The 22,050-nt window shown below is 42.2% G+C and overlaps 1 protein-coding gene across 1 annotated transcript; it reads right to left on the reverse strand.

The window, feature by feature from the left end:
* Window positions 1–636: 636 nt before the first annotated feature.
* Window positions 637–20,471, reverse strand: LGSN (lengsin, lens protein with glutamine synthetase domain). The gene is made up of 4 exons (XM_063442956.1): window positions 20,394–20,471; window positions 19,083–19,926; window positions 11,245–11,435; window positions 637–2,001 (listed from the first exon to the last, which is right to left on the reverse strand). Exons 1-4 carry the CDS (start codon window positions 20,421–20,423, stop codon window positions 805–807), a joined length of 2,262 nt encoding a protein of 753 aa, XP_063299026.1. The 5' UTR covers window positions 20,424–20,471; the 3' UTR covers window positions 637–804.
* Window positions 20,472–22,050: the final 1,579 nt, after the last annotated feature.

Here is a 22,050-nt window from a genome sequence, read left to right on the forward strand (position 1 = left end):
TACTGGGTCAAAGGTGTTTTGGTGGTGCTTCGCCTTATGCTCCCTCTATTACAGGTTTGCCTCACTTGGGTGAACCACGATCACCCCTGTAGGTCCGGGGGGGGAGTTGTAACAAGGCTCTTGCTTGTCGTGAATTGGCATCGCGCAGTGCCAGACCGGGAGATCGGCCGCCTCTCCCGCCCGACCCACGCTAGGCCTCATGCTGCGAGGAGTGCGGCCAGCAGGCTTCAGGAGGGTCACAGTCCACTGTGTCGGATCCCTGCCCAATCGTGGCTTAGGTAAGTTGAGTGCTTTCGCCAAGTTTAGGTTTAGTTGGGCTAGAAGTCCCACCAATCACCCTGTTTTCAGAGGAGCTCTGCTAAAGCACGTCTGTCCTACATGCTAGTCAGACCCCGCCCCCCCTTTTAAATTTTTTTATATCTATGTGTCTCTTCAGGAATGAATTGCCCTCAATGTTTTTCTAAAATATGTTTCATTTAACTGCATGATCATTTTCAAAAACCTGAAAATATGCATAATTAAGGAGTATGTTTAATTTGTATATTATATATACTTCTATATACGTATTTTTCCTTTCTTTTTCATACCATCTTCTTAAAACAATAGAAACAATGGAACTTGCTTTAAGAAGTCAAATTAAAATGACACATTGTAATATAGAAAATATATTTGCCGTCATTATTATGCATTGCCATATGAAAAGAAAGCAAACTTTCTGAAAATCTGAGATTGCTAATGTATTTATATTGTAAGATCTTTGTGAACAAATCTAACATCACTAAACAATTTTAATATGTTTTGGTTCTAGATAAAGTATTCTAGAAATGTATTTCTCTCTGAATCTAGTTCTTCTGTTTCTAGCTCATATTGTTTCACAGTAACAAAATATCTTATGAATGTCTCTCCCAAGGCTGCAGTTATATATGTGTCTTCTTCCAATGAGGAAAGGGCATCTTCTAGTTTCAGTGGTACAGTAGACAATTTATCTAGATTACAGTTGCTATTTTCACCATTAAAAAAGTTAAGATTCCTCTTGATTCCATCCAAACCTGCAGCAATAGTGGCAGCAAGTACTAAATATGGATTTGCTGTGGCTGAACCTAACTTGTTTTCTATGTATGTGCCCTTGGAGCCATGACATTTAATATTGTATACACATCTATTATCGTTTGATCCCCAAGTAGCACAGATACGGTCTTGGGAATCCTTCACATCTCTAGAAAAATGTTTACGACTGCTAACTCCAGGTGCAACTATGCAGCTTATGGCAGCGGCATGAGTAAGCAGACCAGATAACCATTTTTTGCCAATCTCCGTAAGATCTTCAGTTTGACAGTCACTGGAAAATAAGTTTTTAGTTCCATTTGCATTCCACAGACAATGTGATAAAGGCCCAGAATTATAGAACCCTTCAGTGTCAGCATGGAAGCTTGCTATATAGCCATGCTTCTTAGCTATTTCTTTTAAGCCAGTCCTAAAAGTGAATGCATTGTCAGCACATGTCAAACCATACTCAGGTTGAAAGGAAATTTCCATTTGTCCAGGCCCGCAGGAAGATGAAAAGCTCTCTATGCTCCCCCCTGTATAATACATTCCATCAAAAAGTTCTTGCATGAATAATTGGTCATGATCAGTTAGCAAGGTTGCAGCAGGAAAAGCTATCGACTTGGAATTTATAATATCAGCAACACCAAAAGCACAAAACTCGTAAGTGAAAGCAGAATGCAGAGAAAATCCACTTTCTTGCAGCTGATTAAGCATTTGTTTAGCTAGATACCTTGGTGAGGTTAAAAGAGGATTTCCTGAAATTGTATAAGTATCACAAATTACCCTGCCAGTCTTTTCTAACCAGGGTAGGATTCTGAAAGTTGTTAGATCTGGTTTCAGCCTAATATCACTGTTAGACTGTCCTGCATTTATGTTGTCCACTTCGACATTTCTTGGATTCTTAATTAATTCAAGATGATCTCTTGGCATGTAGATGCCATTCACATTTTTTTCCTGTATTAGGACGGATAAAACAGGGTTTAGAGAGAGTTGCTGAGCTATATATTTATATGTGTATACATATTTGTGAAAAAGCAAGACTTCATAATCGAACAATCTATCTCTATATTCATGTGTCAAACTGTAAGTCAAGCTACTAATCTATCTGCCTGACCTTGTGCCTGTCAGCATGTATATGTCATTCTATCTATCTACAAATGTTTTACATAAGTAATGGTGTTTCCATGTTTTGTAGTGTTACAAAATGGAATTAAGATAGATTTTATTGAATTGTTTTCAGTTTGCTTTACACAATATGCCTAACACATTTAAGTGCAAAATATATTTATTAAAAGTTAGTTAAACAAAACAGATATTGAATGCATAGCATTTACCCTTGTTATAAAGCCCCTAAAAATTATAAACAACCAATTACCTTCAGAAGTGGCATAATAATTGAATTAGGGCCATCTGTGTTGTTAAAGTATCAAACAATCTCAAAAAAGGAATCATGAAACTTATGGGTTTCAAAATTAGGCCTCAGTTTAATTTTATTGGATCAGCTTCATAAATTATCACAATCTGTTAGAATAACATTTCAAATTTATCTACAGAAGTCACCATTAAAGTCTATGGGAATTTTACAGATAAATCATTATCATCATCATTTTTTTTTAACATATTGTGATCATTTATGATGTTGATCCAAACAAATTAAATCAAGGCCTTAGTCAAGAATAATGATTCGAAGAAGCATCAATCACAGTTGGGTTGCACCAAATATCCTAAACTCTGGAGTACTAAATAATCCATTATAAAAAGATTTGTAAAATAGTAGACACCACAGTGTATCAGTATTTTGAAATTATTTGGGAATATTTTTTTTAGTACCAGGCAGTTTGTGAAACGTAAGAAGACATTACCCACAATGTGCATTCATCATTAAAGCACTCTTCTAGATGAATTCTAGATGAATTCACATTGTGGTGTTGGTATGTTGGAACTGCTTTTCCTGCATCTTATTAAATTATAGTCCATTAGGTCCTTTATCCTCCAGACTATTGAAGCTGCCCACACCCAATACTATGGACATCACATGTGGGTTTTTCTACCCTCTGCCATTGATAGTGATATAACATATTTCCCCCAAATGTTAGAGAGGTGTTCATGCATTGTCACCAATAATGCCATAACTCTTTGATCTTTTTGCATGTGTGTGCCTTAAATTACCTACAATTGTGTGGAAATAGAAGGTCTTTTTACTAACCTAACCCAATACAAATACCTGTAACAAAATATTTTTTATCAGAAATCTCAAGCAGAAACAAAATATGCATATTGTCCAGTAGCTATGCCCTTGTTACATTCATGTCCCATTTATTTCACGGAACGTGTTTTCTGACAGCACTCTTAAACAAGTCAGCTGTCATATAGCATTATTTAACATCTAATCAGCATCATGAGGTATTTCAAGGTCAGTTCAAGAAGTGAAGTCTGTAAATTTGTTATACATAGTGACCCATATATTATTTTGTAATGAAGTACTATAAAGGCTAGATAAGACATTTTGTTGGATTTTTCTATTTATTGTGTCAATAAACCTAAGTACATAATTTACTGTCTGTAACCCATAAAGTATAGTCACTAATCTTTCAAAATCATCCTGGGTAGGGATCAACATATGAGAATTACATTATTTGTGTAGTTGATGTATTAGTCTGCCTTGTAAATTAGTAATATGTCATTTTACACTACCATATAACATGGTATATTTGTTTTCTAGATTACACAATTAATAGATTTTAAGTTAATCAAAGCATATATGTATATAACAATTTCTATATTACAGTTTGTAATATCCTTTTAAAATATACATTTTCTTGGTTATTTATTGACCATTGTGTGCTGCCAAATTTTCAACTTGGGAAATTATCATCTAATGATTTAACAAGCCAATAAGCACCAAACATACATACATTCATGTTCTAATTTTTTTTTATATGTATTTCATATTGTAAATGCAATATTGCTTCTTATATGACTCCATCTTATTTCGGATTTCACCATATTATGCTTACATGATCTTTTAAACTGTTCCAAAAGAAACCAAGCTTACTGCAATCCAGAGATGTGTTCTTGAGGATGGGCTGTGAGTGTATATAGAAGGCCTTAGGGTATGGTAGAATTGTGAAATACATGCAGGTTATCTTTGTCTCTCTCATGCACTTGTTCATTATGTATTTGGCCAAAGGGAATGCTGTTCTGGTCTTATGTCCAAAACAAAGGCCACCTGTCCTGTTGCATGACTTTACCTGGTTAGAGTTGGGAATTCCTAGTTTCAAGATGCTTAATTTAGACACGCATACCTAACTTGTTAATTAGCAACCTCTAACTTAAAGACTTTACCTAATACACGTACACACTTTTTCTGATATTGCGTGGGGACGATCAACGTCAGTTGTAACAAACTGTATGAATTGTCTGTTTGAAAATTATTTTTGAGAGATCACTTGCATCTCCAATCTTGATAGTATTGTAAATATTATTGTAAATATTGTCACTAAACCTACTTAACACCTTAAAGTAAAACTCCAGTGCCAGGAAAACAATCAGTTTTCCTGGCACTGGAGGTACCCTCTCCCTCCCACCTCCCACTCCCCGGTTACTGAAGGGGTGAAAACCCCTTCAGTCACTTACCTGAGGCAGCGACGATGTCCCTCATCGCTGTCTCCTCCTCCGCGCCGCTCCTCCTACTGTCTCCGTCGGCTGGTGGGCGAGACTGATCCCGCCCACCGGCCGAGGAGACCTAATGCGCATGCGCGGCAATACCACACATGTGCATTAGGTCTCCTCATAGGAAAGCATTGAAAACGATTTTCAATGCTTTCCTATGGGGATTTGAGCGACGCTCTAGCACAGGTTTTCTGTGCTATAGAGCAGGAAGTTCCCTCTAGTGGCTGTCTAGTAGACAGCCACTAGAGGTGGAGTTAACCCTGCAAGGTAATTATTGCAGTTTATAAAAAACTGCAATAATTACACTTGCAGGGTTAGGAGTAGTGGGAGTTGGCACCCAGACCACTCCAATGAGCAGAAGTGGTCTGGGTGCCTGGAGTGTCCCTTTAAGGACAAAGGGAATTGTACACGTTCTGATCAAAACAAAATCGAAACAATCCTTGATATTTGACTTTATGTCTGTTCAACTATAATTCACCTCTTTCATATTAAGTGCACCCAAACTTATTATACAGTGGTACCTTAGTTTACGAATTTAATGCATTCTCCGGGACATTTCTTATTGCAAAAAATTTGTAAACCAAAACACGGTTTCCCAAAAGAATGCATTGAAAAGCATTCTTCGGAGGTCAGAAAAAAGTCAAAATGAGCTGGCATGGAAACTAACCCACAATGCAGAACACACAAAAGGCATGCAAATGGCAAAGCTCAGCTCCCTACCTTTCCACCGCTTGAGAAATGCACCAAAAAAGTTCCAAAAAGTCCCCAAACCACTGAAAAGAATTCCAGAATTGCTCCAAAACCCGCTGCAAAAACTGATCCAACACCTCCAAGACCTCGTGCTACCCTCAGACTCCAGCATGCATGGGGGCAGCGCTATAAACCTCCCAGATGCAATGCATCCTGGGGAAACTTGCTTTGTATTGCAAAGAAAATTGGTAAACCGAGGCATTATTTTCAATGGATTTTCATTTGTAAACCGAAAATTATGTTAACTGAGGCGTTTGTAAACTGAGGTACCACTGTATATCATTTTGTTCAGAAGAAACAGGGATTTAATTTCACATCAAATATTTATATATGAAACATAATTTCATGGGAATAAAAACTAAAAATGTGGGATAAATTAAGAAATGTTATTTTCTATGTTCTGCGTGGCATTTTAACTGTGAATGTCATAATACGGTTAGCCTTTACTGCAATAAAATACACATATTTGTATTTACTATGTCTCACGGGCACAAGAGTAACCCCCATGTAAAGGTTTTATGGTGTTTTGGAAAGTTACAGGGTCAAAGATAGCACATTTCCCTTTCCAGTTTTTGCACATTGAATTTTGCTATACTGGTTATGTTGCGTTTGAGACCATATGGCAGTCCAGTCATGAAAATGTCCCCTATTATGGCACAACATTTGGAAAAGTAGACAACACACGGTGTTCAAAATGGGGTTTGTCCAGTCTTTCCTAGTGACCACTTAGTCACAAGCACTGGCCAAAGTTGGCGATCCTTTTTTTTTCACCGATGATATCATCAGCATTATATGTTCTAGTGCTCTAAAACGCTCATATTTGTGTTCAGTAATGTCTCACGAGTAAAACAGTACATCTCACGTACAGGTTTTATGGTTTTGTGAAACGTTACAGGGTTAACTATAGGGCTTTCAAATTAAATTCTCTGGACTTTCTGCCTAGGTTGTCAGGTAGGTCCCTCAAATTGTAATTCGTAAAATCAAATAATTATGTAAAAAAGATTACATAAATATACATTTAGAATCTAAATATACATAATTATATATTTAAAGTCTACGTGTATATTTATGGCGTTATTTATGTCATTATACATACCGTGTGTATATATATATATATACGGGAAGTGAGGAGAACACTCCAGAGGACTTGTTTGAAGTAATTTATTACGTGTAAAAAATCGACGTTTCGACCCTAAGGTCTTTATCGATCTTGATACATGGCAGGGAGGGGGGCTCCTTCCCTGGTGGTCCAGTGTCATTGGTAGTTCAGTGGGGGGGAGAGGGGGGTTGGCAGAGCTGAACTTACCTTTCCTGCAGCTCCTGTCAGCTCCCTCCTCCTCCGCGCGGTCGGTGCAGCTCCCTCTGTCAGCTCCCAGTGTAAGTCTCGCGAGAGCCGCGGCTCTCGCGAGACTTACACTGGGAGCTGACCGAGGTGCTGAACGGACGGCGCGGAGGAGGAGAGAGCTGACAGGAGCTGCAGGAAAGGTAAGTACAGCTCTGCCAACCCCCCTCTCCCCCCTGTCTGTATTATGGCAATGCAAATTGCCATAATACAGACTATGACTCGAGTATAAGCCGAGTTGGGGTTTTTCAGCACAAAAAATGTGCTGAAAAACTCGGCTTATACTCGAGTATATACGGTATATATATATATAAATATCAAAAAACAGTTAGAATAGAATTACATATATAAATATACAGTGAGGGGGAAAAGTATTTGACCCCTGTTGATTTTAAACATTTGCCCTCTGACAAAGAAAGGATAAGTCTATAATTTTAATGGTAGGTGTATTTTAACAGTGAAAGACAGACTAAAAAAAAAAATCCAGAAAAACACATGTAAAAAAAATTATAAATGTATTTGCATGTCAATGAGTAAAATAAGTATTTGACCACTTCAACTTGGTACTTGGTGGCAAAACCTTTGTTGGCAATTACAGAGATCAGACGTTTATTGTATTTGGCCACCAGGTTTGCACAGATCTCATGTGTTTTGGGTCATTGTCATGCTGGAATACCCATCCACGACCCATTTTCAATGCCCTGGCTGAGGGAAGGAGGTTCTCACCCAAGATTTGATGGTCCCTTAGCAGAAATCCCCCCCCCCTCCCCCCCCAAAGCATAATGTTTCCACATCCATGTTTGACAGTGGGGATGGTATTCTTGGGGTCATAGGCAGCATTCCTCCACCTTCAAACACGGCGAGTTGAGTTAATGCCAAACAGCTCGATTTTGGTCTCATCTGACCACAACGCTTTCACCCAGTTCTCCTCTGAATCATTCAGATGTTCTTTGGCATGTACATGTGCTTTTTTGAGAATGAGGACCTTGCGGGTGCTGCCGTCCTTCACAGCATAGTGTGTTACCAATTGTTTTGCTGCCTTGAGATCATTAACAAGATCCTCCCGTGTAGCTTTGTGCTGATTCCTCACCGTTGATTCCTCATGATCAACTGAAACTCCATGAGGTGAGATCTTGCTTGGAGCACCAGACCAAGGGAGACTGACAGTTATTTTGTGTTTCTTCCATTAGCGAATAAACCCACCAACTGTTGTCACCTTCTCACCAAGCTTCTTGATGATGGCCTTGTAGCCTATTCCAGCCTTGTGTAGGTCTATAATCTTGAACCTGACATCCTTGGACAGCTTTTTGGTCTTGGCCATGGTGGAGAGTTTGGAATCTGATTGACTGATTGATTGCTTCTGTGGACAGGTGTCTTTTATACAGGTAACAAGCTGAAATTAGGAGCACTCCCTTTAAGAGAGTGCTCCTAATCTCGGCTCATTACCTGTATAAAAGACACCTGGGAGCTAGAAATCTTGCTGATTGATAGGGGATCAAATACTTATTTCACTCATTGGCATGCAAATCAATTGATATCTTTTTCGACATGCGTTTTTCTGGATTTTTGTTGTTGTTGTTATTCTGTCTCTCACTGTTAAAATACGTCTACCATTAAAATGATAGACTAATCATTTATTTTGTCAGTGTGCAAACATTGAAAATCAGCAGGGGATCAAATACTTTTTTCCCTCACTGTATATATTTAATATAATTTATTTATATAAATGCATGTATTTTTTGTATTTATTTATTTAGCATTTTTTATTTATTTAAATACAGTATATATATATATCATATTTATTCGAGTATAACGCGCACACGTGTATAACGCGCACCCCTAATTTTCGATTAAAAATCGGTATAAAATGTTATACCGATTTTTAATCTAAAATTAGGGTGCTTGTTATACTCGAATAAATATTCGAGTGGGTGCTCGATAATACCGACCGCCGGGCTCATTACAAGCCCGGCGGTCCTGGGGGGGCGGGCAGCAAGCATTTACTCACCTCTGTGCAGCTCCTCCAGCTTCCCAGTGTAAATCTTGCGAGACCCGCGGCCAGCTCTGACGACGTCAGAGCGTCAGAGCTGGCCGCGGGTCTCGCGAGATTTACACTGGGAAGCTGGAGGAGCTGCACAGAGGTGAGTAAACGCTTGCTGCCCGCCCCCCCAGGACCGCCGGGCTTGTAATGAGCCCGGCGGTCTTGGGAGGTATATTTATTCGAGTATAACGCGCACCCCTAATTTTAAATTAAAAATCGGTAAAAAAATTTGCGCGTTATACTCGAATAAATACGGTATATATATATATATATTCATTGAAAGTGTACTTTTATATTATTAATATATAGTAATATAAAAATACACAAATTAATATATATATATATATATATATATATATATATATATATATATGAAACATGGGGGATGGTTGAACTCATCTGAACATGCTTAAATGGGGTGCTGCTGGGGGCCATATTATACAATAAACAATACACAAGATCCAGCGCACTCTCCTATCTACTAAACAGCAACTTCAATGTTGACAGATTTTATTAGTTTTTAAAAGTTTTTTTAAAAACACCTAATCTAGGCAAAAAAAATAATGGGGTTTAGTTACATTATATGATCATACATTGCATAAGCCTGCCACAACGTCAATGTACCCCATCTTTGGCAGGTCCTACTCTCACAGTCTAATGTCTGCTCTTATGAGATTAACCCACTTACTTGGGAAAAAAATCCATCTGAGGCTCTCTGCAGTACAAGGCTAAATAGGGACCTGAGATGAGGCACCTGTAACAGGGAGGGGTGCAAAACCAAGGAGTTGGCTAGACTCCCAAATATATATATATATATATGAAACATGGGGGATGGTTGCACTCACCTGAACATGCTTAAATGGGGTGCTGCTGGGGGCCATATTATACAATAAACAATACGCAAGATCCAGCGCACTCTCCTATCTACTAAACAGCAACTTCAATGTTGACAGATTTTATTGGTTTTTAAAAGTTTTGTTAAAAACACCTAATCTAGGCAAAAACAGGTCCCTATTTAGCCTTGTACTGCAGATCTCAGATGGACAGCCTCAGATGGAATTTTTTCCCAAGTAAGTGGGTTAATCTCATAAGAGCAGACATTAGACTGTGAGAGTAGGACCTGCCAAAGATGGGGTACATTGACGTTGTGACAGGCTTATGCAATGTATGATCATATAATGTAACTAAATCCCCATTATTTTTTTTGCCTAGATTAGGTGTTTTTAAAAAAACTTTTAAAAACTAATAAAATCTGTCAACATTGAAGTTGCTGTTTAGTAGATAGGAGAGTGCGCTGGATCTTGTGTATTGTTTATTATATATATATATATATATATATATATATATATATATAATAGATGCATATATCTTCTATAAATATTTATATATATAAATATATACATATATAATATATAATATTTAGGAGTACTGATTTTAATTTTGTAATGCACTGTTTAGTTGATGGGGGACTGCGTGACAGTGAGAGTGACCACATTGCCCACAGGTGCCTGATTCAGCAGGGGGGGGGACTGCTTGGGATATCAGGCAATCCTCCTGAAGAGGATTGTGGTGGAGGTAAGTGTCTTGCAGGCTCTGGGGCTGAAAGCCATTAGGCGTTCCATGCCACTACAATGGCTTTAAAACCCATTAAATGCAGGACAGTATGGAACGTGTTATGAGGTTAATCATCAAAAGAGAACATTTCAGACTCAAATATAACAATATGTTATTAGAATATTGTATAGTGTAGATAGAGTGCCCCTTTTACATGGCACCACCCCTGCCAATGGAGAGAATGCTCTGGGCAAGAATTTCTAAAAATGTCCTTTTAATAAATACAGCAACGCTGGTTAAAAAATTGCATTAGAGGTACATAAAAAAGTACATTAAAAAAAGTGTACAAAAATATTTGCCTTATCATTTGTCCAATATCTGTTTTTAGCACTTTTCTGAAAGGGACACTAAAGTCACTCAGACCACTTCATCTCAATGAAGTGGATACAGTGGTCCTGTCCTTTTAATTCTGCAATGGGTTTTCCTAAAATGCAATGTTTACAATGTAGTGTTAAATCCACCTCTAGTGGCTGTCTTCCTTACGGTCACTGAGGAGAGTCAACTTCACTGACAAAATAAAACCCAAACACATGACACGGAAGCTCGTAGGAAAACATTGAATACAATGAATGCTATGACACACATCAGGTGAACAATGCTCCTCTATCAGGAGCAATGGATTGGTCCATCAGAAGGCCATCTTCAATTATTGCACATGGTGGGGAGGGGTGCCTGTATATGACTAGTGACAGGGGCACTATAGCATTTGCAGGTTTGCATTCCTAACAATTTAGTGTTCCTTTAATATCTATAACTAGGATAGCATGTTTACACTTACATGGAAAAGACGTGAAGGAATTATCTTTGACCTTGACACTCCATGAAGGTCAGCAGCTTCAAATCTTACAAAGCGTATATCTTCTCTAGCAATCTGTTGCTTAACATGTTCAACAAGAGTTATCAAATGAAGAGAGTTTTGAATTCCACTGTCACATGAATTAAGATCCTTCTCGCTGAAATACTTACATTCTGAAAGACAATAGCCATAAGTTAAATAATTTTGTAGTAAACAATTATTCCTATACTAGGTATAACTTTTATGTATGGTGTTTTTGCTCCAAAATGTTATACATTAGTGTAGAACATTAATGGAAAAAACAAAAAATTACTGTGTCATGGCAGGTTCACGTGCAGAGGTGTCGAAATTACCGCTGGTGCAGCTGCACCTGGGCCCATTGGCTCAGGGGGCCCATCAGGTGACCCATGCACTTAGGGCCACTTGATGGGCATCTTTGATTGGGGAACCAGTCAGGCGCCCCGGCCCTTTAGCAGAGTAACAGGGCTCTTTCGTGGTACAGTGCTGGGAGGAAGTGAGCACACATCACTTCCTCCCAGCTTACCAAAGAGAAGCGCGGGGGAGATGACCAGAGAGGAAGGAGACGGAGCTCCATGACAGCAGGGATGATCCAACTCTCATCACACACAGCCATCTGCCACTGGACCCCAGGTAAACCATCCTCCTGCACCAAAAAGTTATGGAAGCAGAGGTGGCTAAAAAGAAAGTAATGTGATCTTTGTGTGTATATGTTATCAGATTTTTATGGTTATTTTACTGCCTGAAATCTCTTCACTCTGTAAGTCACCCTTTAGGAAAGCTGGGAGCCTGTTAAGTGCCCAGTGGGTGAGAGTAACTTATTTGTAATGAATCTCATCTGCCACTTGTCTACATAGTTCACTGATTTATCCAAACCCCTCTGTAGAGAAACAGTATGTGTATGGGGTATGTGAAATTAAGTAGCTGACTGGAACTTGACAAAGTCTATGCTACTTAGTTCAGCATCGTTGGGCATGTGAGTCAATTATGCATATCTAATAGGGTCCTCATTTTAGGAATGTATCCTTTTAGTATTGTATCTTATACTCTTTAGGGGACATTAAACCTATAAAAGAATGTTATGTTTTTGATACATTGATACAATTGTTATACGGAAAGTTTGTTGTGTTCCTTTGATACAATGTAGCTTAGCTTAATTAAACGTGTGTGTATCTGGTAATACTTGCAGAGTCATTGAGAATTCAAAGTGAATTATAAATTTAAAGGAATACTATAGTGACAGGACAACAAACTTATTCCCAGGGGCGGACTGAGCACTCGGGCAAATCGGTCATGGACCAAGGGCCCGAGGCTCTGGGGGGCCCGCCCCTGCTGCAGTAAGTAATGGCTGAGCTGGGGAGTTAAACAATCTCCCCAGCCAGCCTGCACTCAGTAAGGGCCCGCACAGCCTTCCGCGGGCCCCTGCTGCTACTAATCATGTCCTCCGTGCAGGGCACACTGAGAGACAGCTAAGGGGCCTTCCAAATACCCCACTAGGCTGCACCGCAGTGTGCCTGTCTCCAAACACAGCCTCACTGAGCTGCCTGTAACACTGCTTAGGCCAGCTCCGTGCAGGTTGTTTTGCAGGAAGTGACATCATCAGTCACAGTGAGCTATGCGGAGCTGCCCTGAGCAGACTTACAGGCAGTATGTCAGCATTGTGTGCCCTCAGTGAGGTTCCTTCAGAAGAGGACCACCAGAGAGGTAAGGTTTGGGGAGCCCCTACCCCCCTCCCCCTTGCTCCCACTGCATCCCCTACCCCCCCTGCTCCCACTGCATCACCTACCCCCCTGCTCCCACTGCATCCCCTACTCCCACTGCATCTCCTACCTCCCTGCTCCCACTGCATCCCCTACCCCTACTCCCACTGCATCCCCTACCCCACTGCATCCCCTACCCCCCTGCTCCCTCTGCAGCCCCTACCCCCCTGCTCCCACTGCATCCCCTGCTCCCTCTGCAGCCCCTACCCCCCGCTCCCTCTGCAGCCCCTAGCCCCCATGCTCCCACTGCATCTCCTACCCCTGCTCCCTCTGCAGCCCGTGCTCCCTCTGCAGCCCCTACCCCCTGCTCCCACTGCATCCCCTGCTCCCTCTGCAGCCCCTACCCCCCTGCTCCCACTGTATCCCCTACCCCCCTGCTCCCACTGTATCACCTACCCCCCCTGCTCCCCCTGCATCCCCTACCCCCTGCTCCCACTACATCATTACCCCCTGCTCCCTTTGCTCCCTCTGCAGCCCCCTCTGCAGCCCCCTCTGCAGCCCCTACCCCCTGCTCCCACTGCATACCCTGCTCCCTCTGCAGCCCCCACCCCCACTGCATCCCCTGATCCCACTGCAGCCCCTACCCACTGCAGTTCCTACTCCCTGCTCCCACTGCAGCCCATACCCCTTGCAGCTCCTACCCACTGCAGCCCATAACCCCTACAGCCCCTACCTCCCTGCTCCCTCTGCAACCCCTACCTCATTTAGCCCCTACCTCCCTGCTTCATCTGCAGCACCTACCCCTGCTCCCACTGCAGCCCCTACCTCCTGCAGCCCCTACCTCCCTGCTCCCTCTGCAGCCCCTACCTTCCTGCTCCCTCTGCAGCCCCTACCTCCCTGCTCCCTCTGCAGCCCCTACCTTCCTGCTCCCTCTGCAGCCCCTACCTCCCTGCTCCCTCTGCAGCCCCTACCTCCCTGCTCCCTCTGCAGCCCCTACCTCCCTGCTCCCACTGAATCCCCTACCCCTCTGCTCCCACTGCAGCCCTTACCTGCTGCTCCCACTGCAGCTCCTACCCCCTGCACTGTGCGCAATGGTAGGGTTTCGCTTTTGGTAGTGGCTAGTGGGTTACCCAACTGCTCCCACTGCAGTTCCTATTACCTTTTGCACACACTACATCCTGTCCCTCCTCTGCACCCACTACAGCCTCTATTTCCCCCTTTACCCTCTGCAGCCCCTTCCACTCACACCCTTTACAGCCCCTTCCTTTCGGCACCCTCTGCAGTCCCTACCCCTTTGCACGCACAAACATAAAGGGACACTATAGTTACCAGAACAACTACAGCTTAATTTATATTATACAGCTTAATGTAGTTGTTCTGGTGAGTATAGTCTACCACTGGAGGTTTTTTGCTGTAAAGAGAGTTTACATTGCTGCCTAGGAACACCTAGGCGCTTCCTATGTCAGTGTTGCAAAATGTGCAGCACTGACATTCAGCATCTCCATGCTCTGCATGTCGACGCTGAACGCTTGTCATAGAGAAGCACTGATTCAATGCATCTCTATGAGGCGATGGTTATTGGCACAGCACAGCGTTTTGCTGCGTGTGCACAATAGCCTTCCAGTGCTTTCCTATGGTAGAGCATTGGGTTTGCTGAGATCATCTAAATTGATGAACTCTGCCAAGGAGTTTAGTCGGTGCTGGGAAACAGGTGAGTAAATCGCATTTTTAAGGGGGGAATACACATTTTTATTCCTGACACTATAGTGTTCCTTTAAAGGGACACTCCAGGCACCCAGACCACTTCTGCCCATTGGAGTGGTCTGGGTGCCAACTCCCACTACCCTTAACCCTGCAAGTGTAGTTATTGCAGTTTTTATAAACTGAAATAATTACCTTGCAGGGTTAACTCCTCCTCTAGTAGACAGCTACTAGACGGCACTTCCTGGTCTATAGCACAGGCTTTCTGTGCTATAGCGTCACTGGACGTCCTCATGCTGTGTGAGGACCTCCAGCGTCGCTAAAATCCCCATTGGAAAGCATTGAAAAGCATTTTCAATGCTTTCCTATGGAGAGGTCTAATGTGCCTTCGCGGCATTGCCGCGCACGCGCATTAGGTCTCCCCTGTCGGCTGACGTGATGAAGGGGAGGAGCGTGAGCGGAGGAAGAAGCAGCGACGTGGGACATGTCGCTGCCTCTGGTAAGTCACTGAAGGGGTTTTCACGGGTTGTTTTCCTGGCACTGGAGAGTCCCTTTAAGGTGGCTTGTAACATTTAACACTTGGTTTCACAAATACCCCCTTATACATACTGCCATGCTACACAAACACACACAAAAAAATACTACCCTATTCACAAAGCCAAAATCATGTATTCAAATATACTAATCATCCACATATCCTGACACTACACACAAAGACATACATATATTAACTTACAGTAGCGCTCACAGTGAATATACACACAGAAACATGCACATACAATCAAATATACGGTACACCTATACCAGCATATATATCGGTCTGCTGGGGGCCAAGGTGCTAATTTTGCCCGGGGGCCCAGGCCACTGTTAGTCCGTCCCTGCTTATTCCTGTTACTATAGTTATTAAAACACATTTTAGGCCCCCAGTCAGCAAACTGAAAGGTGTTTTTGGTCACCTTTCTTCCAGTGCTTTGTGGGTCCATCAAAGGCTGGCTCCTCCAACGCTCCACCTCATTGGCTAAGATCATCAAAGTTGATTATCTCAGTCAATCCAATGGTTTCCCATAGGAAAGCATTGGGAGGCTATCACGTATGCACAGCAAAACGCCACACTGTGCCAATCAGCATCTCCTCATAGAATGTTGTGCAGCATTGACCCAGGAAAACCCTCTAGTAGCCGTCTGAGTGACTGCCTCTAGAGGTGTTCCTAGGCAGCAGTGTAAAAACAGCATTTTCTCATTTAGCTGTAGTAGTTCTGGTGACTATATGTTTAAGTTCAAAAATACCAAGATGGAAATTCTCTTAGCTGCTATGGTTTCAGTTTGGCTACTCCCACCTTAGACTTGGAATTCACTTTGAATTCTCACAATTTTTCAAATTTTGTCTTGGATAGCGAGTCATCTAAATTGAAACTATTTAGTCAATGTTAAATGCCGGGGTAGACATACAAATATAAATACACAAAAATAGGTCCTTCACTCAAACTCCCACTACTTCTGGGCGGCAGGAACAACCATAGCACGTAGTAGTGGGAGTTTGAGCGCAGGACCTATTTTTGTGTATTTGTATTCACTTTCATATCTCACAGCCATGTTACAATGCTGCCATCCATCTATTAAGGGTTAATATGTATATAGAGGTTCAGAAAAATACTCCACCCTCGCTGTCTCATTAGAGATGTCTTTGCCTGAAGGATGCAAGGTGAATTGTTAGTGTAGGACCCACCTAAGAGGCTTGCCTTGACGTGGCAGTTAAGCTTACATCCAGGGCCGGTGCAAGGATTTTTGCCACCCTAGGCAAAAGTAAAGTTTGTCGCCGCCCCCCCCCCCCCCATATGACATCACAATGCCCCATGTTAACTAACGCAAGTGCTGCAGTGCCGCCGTGTTTACATTAAAAGGCCTGCAGGGACAGGCTATAGACACCAGAACCACTACATTAAGCTGCAGTGGTTCTGGGGACTAAAGTGTCCCTTTAATGTGAGGTAAATTAGAGATTAGTGCCACGAATAATATACTAGATTGCCTACTTACAATCAGATGAGGATGGTGATGGGCTCTAGCTGCAGTCTGGCTCCACTCGTCTGGTGTAGAACAGGCTCTCTGGAGGCTGTTTGTGTTCTGGGAGAACGGAAAGCAGCTCCATTTTTTTAAAGGCCCTTTACACAGCTCATGGTCTGGGCCCCAGGGTCCACCTTCATGTTCCACCAAATAGTTTGTTCACAGGAGTAGGGGATGTCCTGTGTGTAAGGGCTGCAATGTGTGTTTCTGTGTATGTACGGGATGCAGTGTGTGCGTCTGTAAGGGGTGCATTGAGTGTGTGTAAGGGGTGTATTGAGTGTGTGTAAGGAATGCATTGTGTGTTTCTGTGTGTGTAAGGGATGAATTGCTTGTGTGTGTGTGTCTGTGTGTGTAATGCATTGTGTGTTTTTCTGTGTGCAAGGGGTGCATTGTGTGTGTGTGATGGATGTCAATCTCTCCCCCCCTCCCTTGTCACTCTCTTCTCCCCCTCTCCCTCCCTCGTCACTCTCTTTTCTCCCCCCCTCGTCACTCTCTTCTCTCCCCCCCTTGTCCCTCTCATCTCTCCCCCCCCTTGTCCCTCTCTTCTCTCCCCCCTTGTCCCTCTCTTCTCTCCCCCCCTTGTCCCTCTCTTCTCTCCCCCCCTTGTCCCTCTCTTCTCCCCCCTCCCTTGTCACTCTCTTCTCCTCTGCGTGTCCCTCTCTTCTCCCCCCTCCCTTGTCACTCTCTTCTCCCCTCCCCACTCTCATTCCCCCTCCTAACCCCGTCAATTCCAATCCCTGTCAATTACTTCCCCCCACCTTGTCAATTTATTTCCCCCCCCTTTCAATTTATTCCCCCCACCCTGCCTGTCCATTTATTCCCCCACCCTCCCTGTCCATTTATCCCCCCCTCCCTGTCCACTTATTCCCCCCCTCCCTGTCCATTTATTCCCCCTCCCTGTCCATTTATTCTCCCTGTCCATTTATTCCCCCCTCCCTGTCCATTTATTTCTCCCCCCCCTCCCTCTCCATTTATTTATCCCCCCTCTCCATTTATTTCTCCTCCCCCCTTCTCTCTCCATTTATTTCTCCTCCCCCCTCCCTCTCCATTTATTTCCCCCCCTCCCTCCCTCTCCATTTATTCCCCCCCTCCCTCTCCATTTATTCCCCCCCTCCCTCTCCATTTATTCCCCCCTCCCTCTCCATTTATTTCTCCTCCCCCCTCCCTCTCCATTTATTTCTCCTCCCCCCTCCCTCTCCATTTATTTCTCCTCCCCCCTTCCTCTCCATTTATTTCTCCTCCCCCCCCTCCCTCTCCATTTATTTCCCCTCCTCCCTCTCCATTTATTTCTCCTGCCCCCCTCCCTCTCCATTTATTTCTCCCCCCATCCCTCCCTCTCCATTTATTTCTCCCCCCCTCTCCATTTATTTCCCCCCCTCCCTCCCTCCCTCTCCATTTATTTCTCCCCCCCCTCCCTTTATTTCCCCCCACCCTCCCCTACCTATGTTGTAGCATGGCCGAGCTCTGTACTGTCCGCGGGTACAGGGAGCTTTTGTTTCCTGTACCCGGCCGGACTAAAAGGAAGTGAACACTCAGTGCAGGGCTCGGCCACGCTACAGTGAGGGAGTGACAGGAGGGAGCGCTGAGCGCTTCCCTCCTGTCAGCCTCTCTCCTCATGCTGCGCCCGGGCGGTGCGCCCTCATGGACGCACCAGCCCGGGCGAATCTGCAGCCGCCTGAGGCGCTCTACAGAGCGCTCGGGCGGCTGCAGCATTAGGGGGGCCGGCGCTCCTGGCAGCGCCCCTTCCCAATCGGCGCCCTAGGCGGCTGCCTAGTCCGCCTTAATGGTAGCGCCGGCCCTGCTTACATCTTATGGCCATTGGACTTACTAAATAGCCTCCATATATTTAAATATGCATAGGAAGTTAGGCTAGTGCACAGGTAACAGTTTTTTTCTTTGCTTGTTTTGTATGTATTGGGGCTGATGTGTGCTATGGTCGTTGCTGCCTCCCAGGAGTAGTGGGAGTTTGAACGCAGGATCTATCTTGGGGTATTTGTATTCACTTTTGTATCACACAGCCATGTTACAATGCTGCCACCCATCCCCTGTGTTCCTTATTAAGAGTTAATAAGTAGGTGGCGGTTCAGAAAAATACCCCTCTCTGTCTCATTAGAGATTTCTTTGCCTGAAGCTCAAAGAAGCAATGTAAATTGTTAGTGTAGGACCCACCTAAGAGGTTTGCATTGACGTGGCAGGTGGGCTTACATCTAATGGCCATTGGAGTTACTAAATAACCTACTTTTATTTAAATAAGTATAGGAATTTGGGCTCCTGCACAGGTAACTCTTTTTATTCAAACATAAAAACATGACATGACAATATCTAAGAAGGTAGTACTTACCAGCAAAATCAACTGATCCTTGGTCGTCTTCTTTTCCATTGGTTGTACCTGATTTAGCATTCAGCAATGAATGTTTCCCTTCAACAGCTTCCTCTACTACTTGTGATTGCTCGGATCCAGATGTTTTTTCACCAGTTTTAGCTTCATTTGACTGGTTTCTTTCTAGTGTATTTAAAGGTTGTAGCTTGTTATTCTTCTCCATATTTGGCCGAAAAGTTTCAAAAGCTAAACTTGAGCCGTCAGCCAGATTTTCCATTGTGTTTGGAAGTGGTATTAAAGCTATAGGTGTAGTTTGCTTAGGATTGTGTTTGTTCCTGCTGATAAATAATGGACTTTCCTTAAGAAAGTGTTTTAGTTCTTCCAGTGTCTCTTTAGGTATTGCAGAACCAAGAGGTAACAATTCTTCAGAGACTCTTTCTGTGCTATGTTTAGTGTCCGTTTTCTTATCTTTTATTTTTTCCTGAGATACATCTTTGGTACTTTTGGACCCAAAAGCCTCTGGAGATTCCACTTGTTTGGTATCTTTTCTTTGTTTCTCTTGTTCCATTTTAGGTGTGTCCTCTCTTCTGTTATTTGTGAGAGCAAAACCTTGTTTTTCTTCTTTGAGAAGCAGTTTAGTAGACATACGGTCAATTGTTTGAAAAGAAGAATCTGTGGAATTTTCCATACCATCATACACTTTTTCAAAGTTAGACTGATCCCAGAAACTTGCAGTATGCAATGTATCTTTTTTCTCCCATTCTAGTGGTGGAATATACTTGCCCGTAACTTTGACACCTCTCTTTCTTCTTATTCTGGATAGCACACTCCCATCAATTTCATCATTTTCAGTGATGGCCAATTCCTGGATCCAGGAAATTAATTCAAATGTTACCAAGTGTATCCTTATGTACGTACGTGCATTATTAGTCATATATAGTTTGCTAACTTTAGTGATTGTCTTCTTAAATGGCAAACTTTACCATTTGAAAAATGCATAAGTAGTATTTATTTATACAGTACGGAAAGCAATTTCAAATGTCATTGTGAATTTTTACTTTGCAATTCCATAAAAGATATAGTACGTAATGTGATTCCATAAATCGGATTGTTACTTAAGGGGTTTACTCACTAACCAGAGAATTATGATTAACTGCCAGGCCAAAATAGGTGAGAGAAAAATGCCACTCAATGTTAATTAGATATTGTTATATATAAACAATTAATGTTTCTGAAAGAAACTTGTTGGTAATGTTTTTATGGGACTGTATTTAAACAATTGCCGTTATCAGATAATTTCTACTGGAAACAATAAAGACTTGTATTTCATACCTCTGAATTGATAGTAGTTTCTTTGTCCATTACAAGTATACACAGTGCTAGCTCAGGTTACCATCTGGAACAGATAATGACACAAATGAAGACAATATTTATAGGCTATGTAATAATACTGATGACCTAGAACCTTTATTTTACAGCATTTTCCAGAGTTCTAAGTCAGTGTAGACAATGAATGGTAAAAAACTGTTGTTGATGAGTTTAAACAGTGTCCATAGTTTACTGGAATGAAGTAGAGGTGGTCAAATGATACTATACTTTAATAGTTTGCTGCCAGTTTGAAACAAAGGGAACAAAAGGTTCCCTTGTTTCAAACACTGATGTTGATATGGCCAACAGTGTTTAATTTGCAAAGGGCCTGATTGTAATTAGACCTCATTCTGGAAAATGTATCTCCTGCCTGATAAAGTTTTCATAGATTGTTTTCTAACATTTTATTTGTATTTGTGTCTATCGCCTGAAAAAAACTACTTATTTGTGTGTTATCCCGTATTCTCCTATTAATGTTTTATATTGCATTTATATAGTAGCTAACAAAATTAACAATTAATGTTTTTGTACTGCTGAACTTGAATAGCCACTGCATTGTAACCCTTTTGTGTCAATAGTTATGCAAGCTTCCTTGTATAGTGACAGTCCTAACATGTCATCTATTAGAAATAAGTCAAATTCATTGCTTTTGGTGATAAAAATAAGTCAAATTCATTTTTGCATATGTCACAACTGAAAAGATTTCAACATTTATACAGAAATTAATTTTATGCATTTACATAACATAATAAAAATAAAAAAAACATCCAGCAGATGTCACTATCTACAAAGAATACCATAATTGTATGGTAAAATGTGAAGCTATTTTAAGATTATTAAAAGCTAAATTACCTGGAGTAGCCATATTTTAGAAATGTTTACATGGGTAGGTGGCCATGTTGTTGGTTAGTTAGGGCATTGCTTATAGGGTAGTGATTCTGTACTGTTGTCCCTAAAAGAGTTGAGCGGACACCTGGATGTTCGGCTCCAGCGGGTTCGGCCGAACCTTGAAAAAAAGTCCATGTCAATGGGGACCCGAACTTTTGGGCACAAAAATGCCTCTAAAAAACTCATGGAAAGGGCTAGAAAGCTGCAAAAGGAAGTAAAATGGGGGTAGGAGTAGGACAAGTGCCATGCAAACAAATGTGGATAGGGAAATCACTTAAAATAACATAAAATACCTAGAAATTAAAAATACAGCTGAGCCATAAAATAGCACAAGATGGAATCTTTGATTTTAGCTTTGGAAGAACATAAATCTAAATCTAAAGCATGGCTGTCAGGAGGATCACCAGAATTATCCATTTGAGAGAGGGTTGCTGTGCAGGGTATTCTCTTTCATTGTTCAAACTTTTCACAAGCTGTGGCAGAACAGACCTCGCAATGTGTTCTTGGAGGGGGCTGCTTGCCCGCCTCCTACCTTCTGACTATGGCCCTGGGATATATGGCATTTGAAAACACTATTTGTGCCCTGTGACACAACTGGAGATTGCGCACAAATATGACTATTGTCCATATCTTTTATGATTCCCATTCCGTACAGGTTTCTGAGAAACAGCTACCACATGCAAGGAAGGCAGCAGGAGCGCAAATGACCCACTCCTGACGCGGGAAGGTAGTG

The sequence above is a fragment of the Pelobates fuscus genome, chromosome 2, assembly GCF_036172605.1.
Source record: "Pelobates fuscus isolate aPelFus1 chromosome 2, aPelFus1.pri, whole genome shotgun sequence".
NCBI lineage: Eukaryota > Metazoa > Chordata > Amphibia > Anura > Pelobatidae > Pelobates > Pelobates fuscus.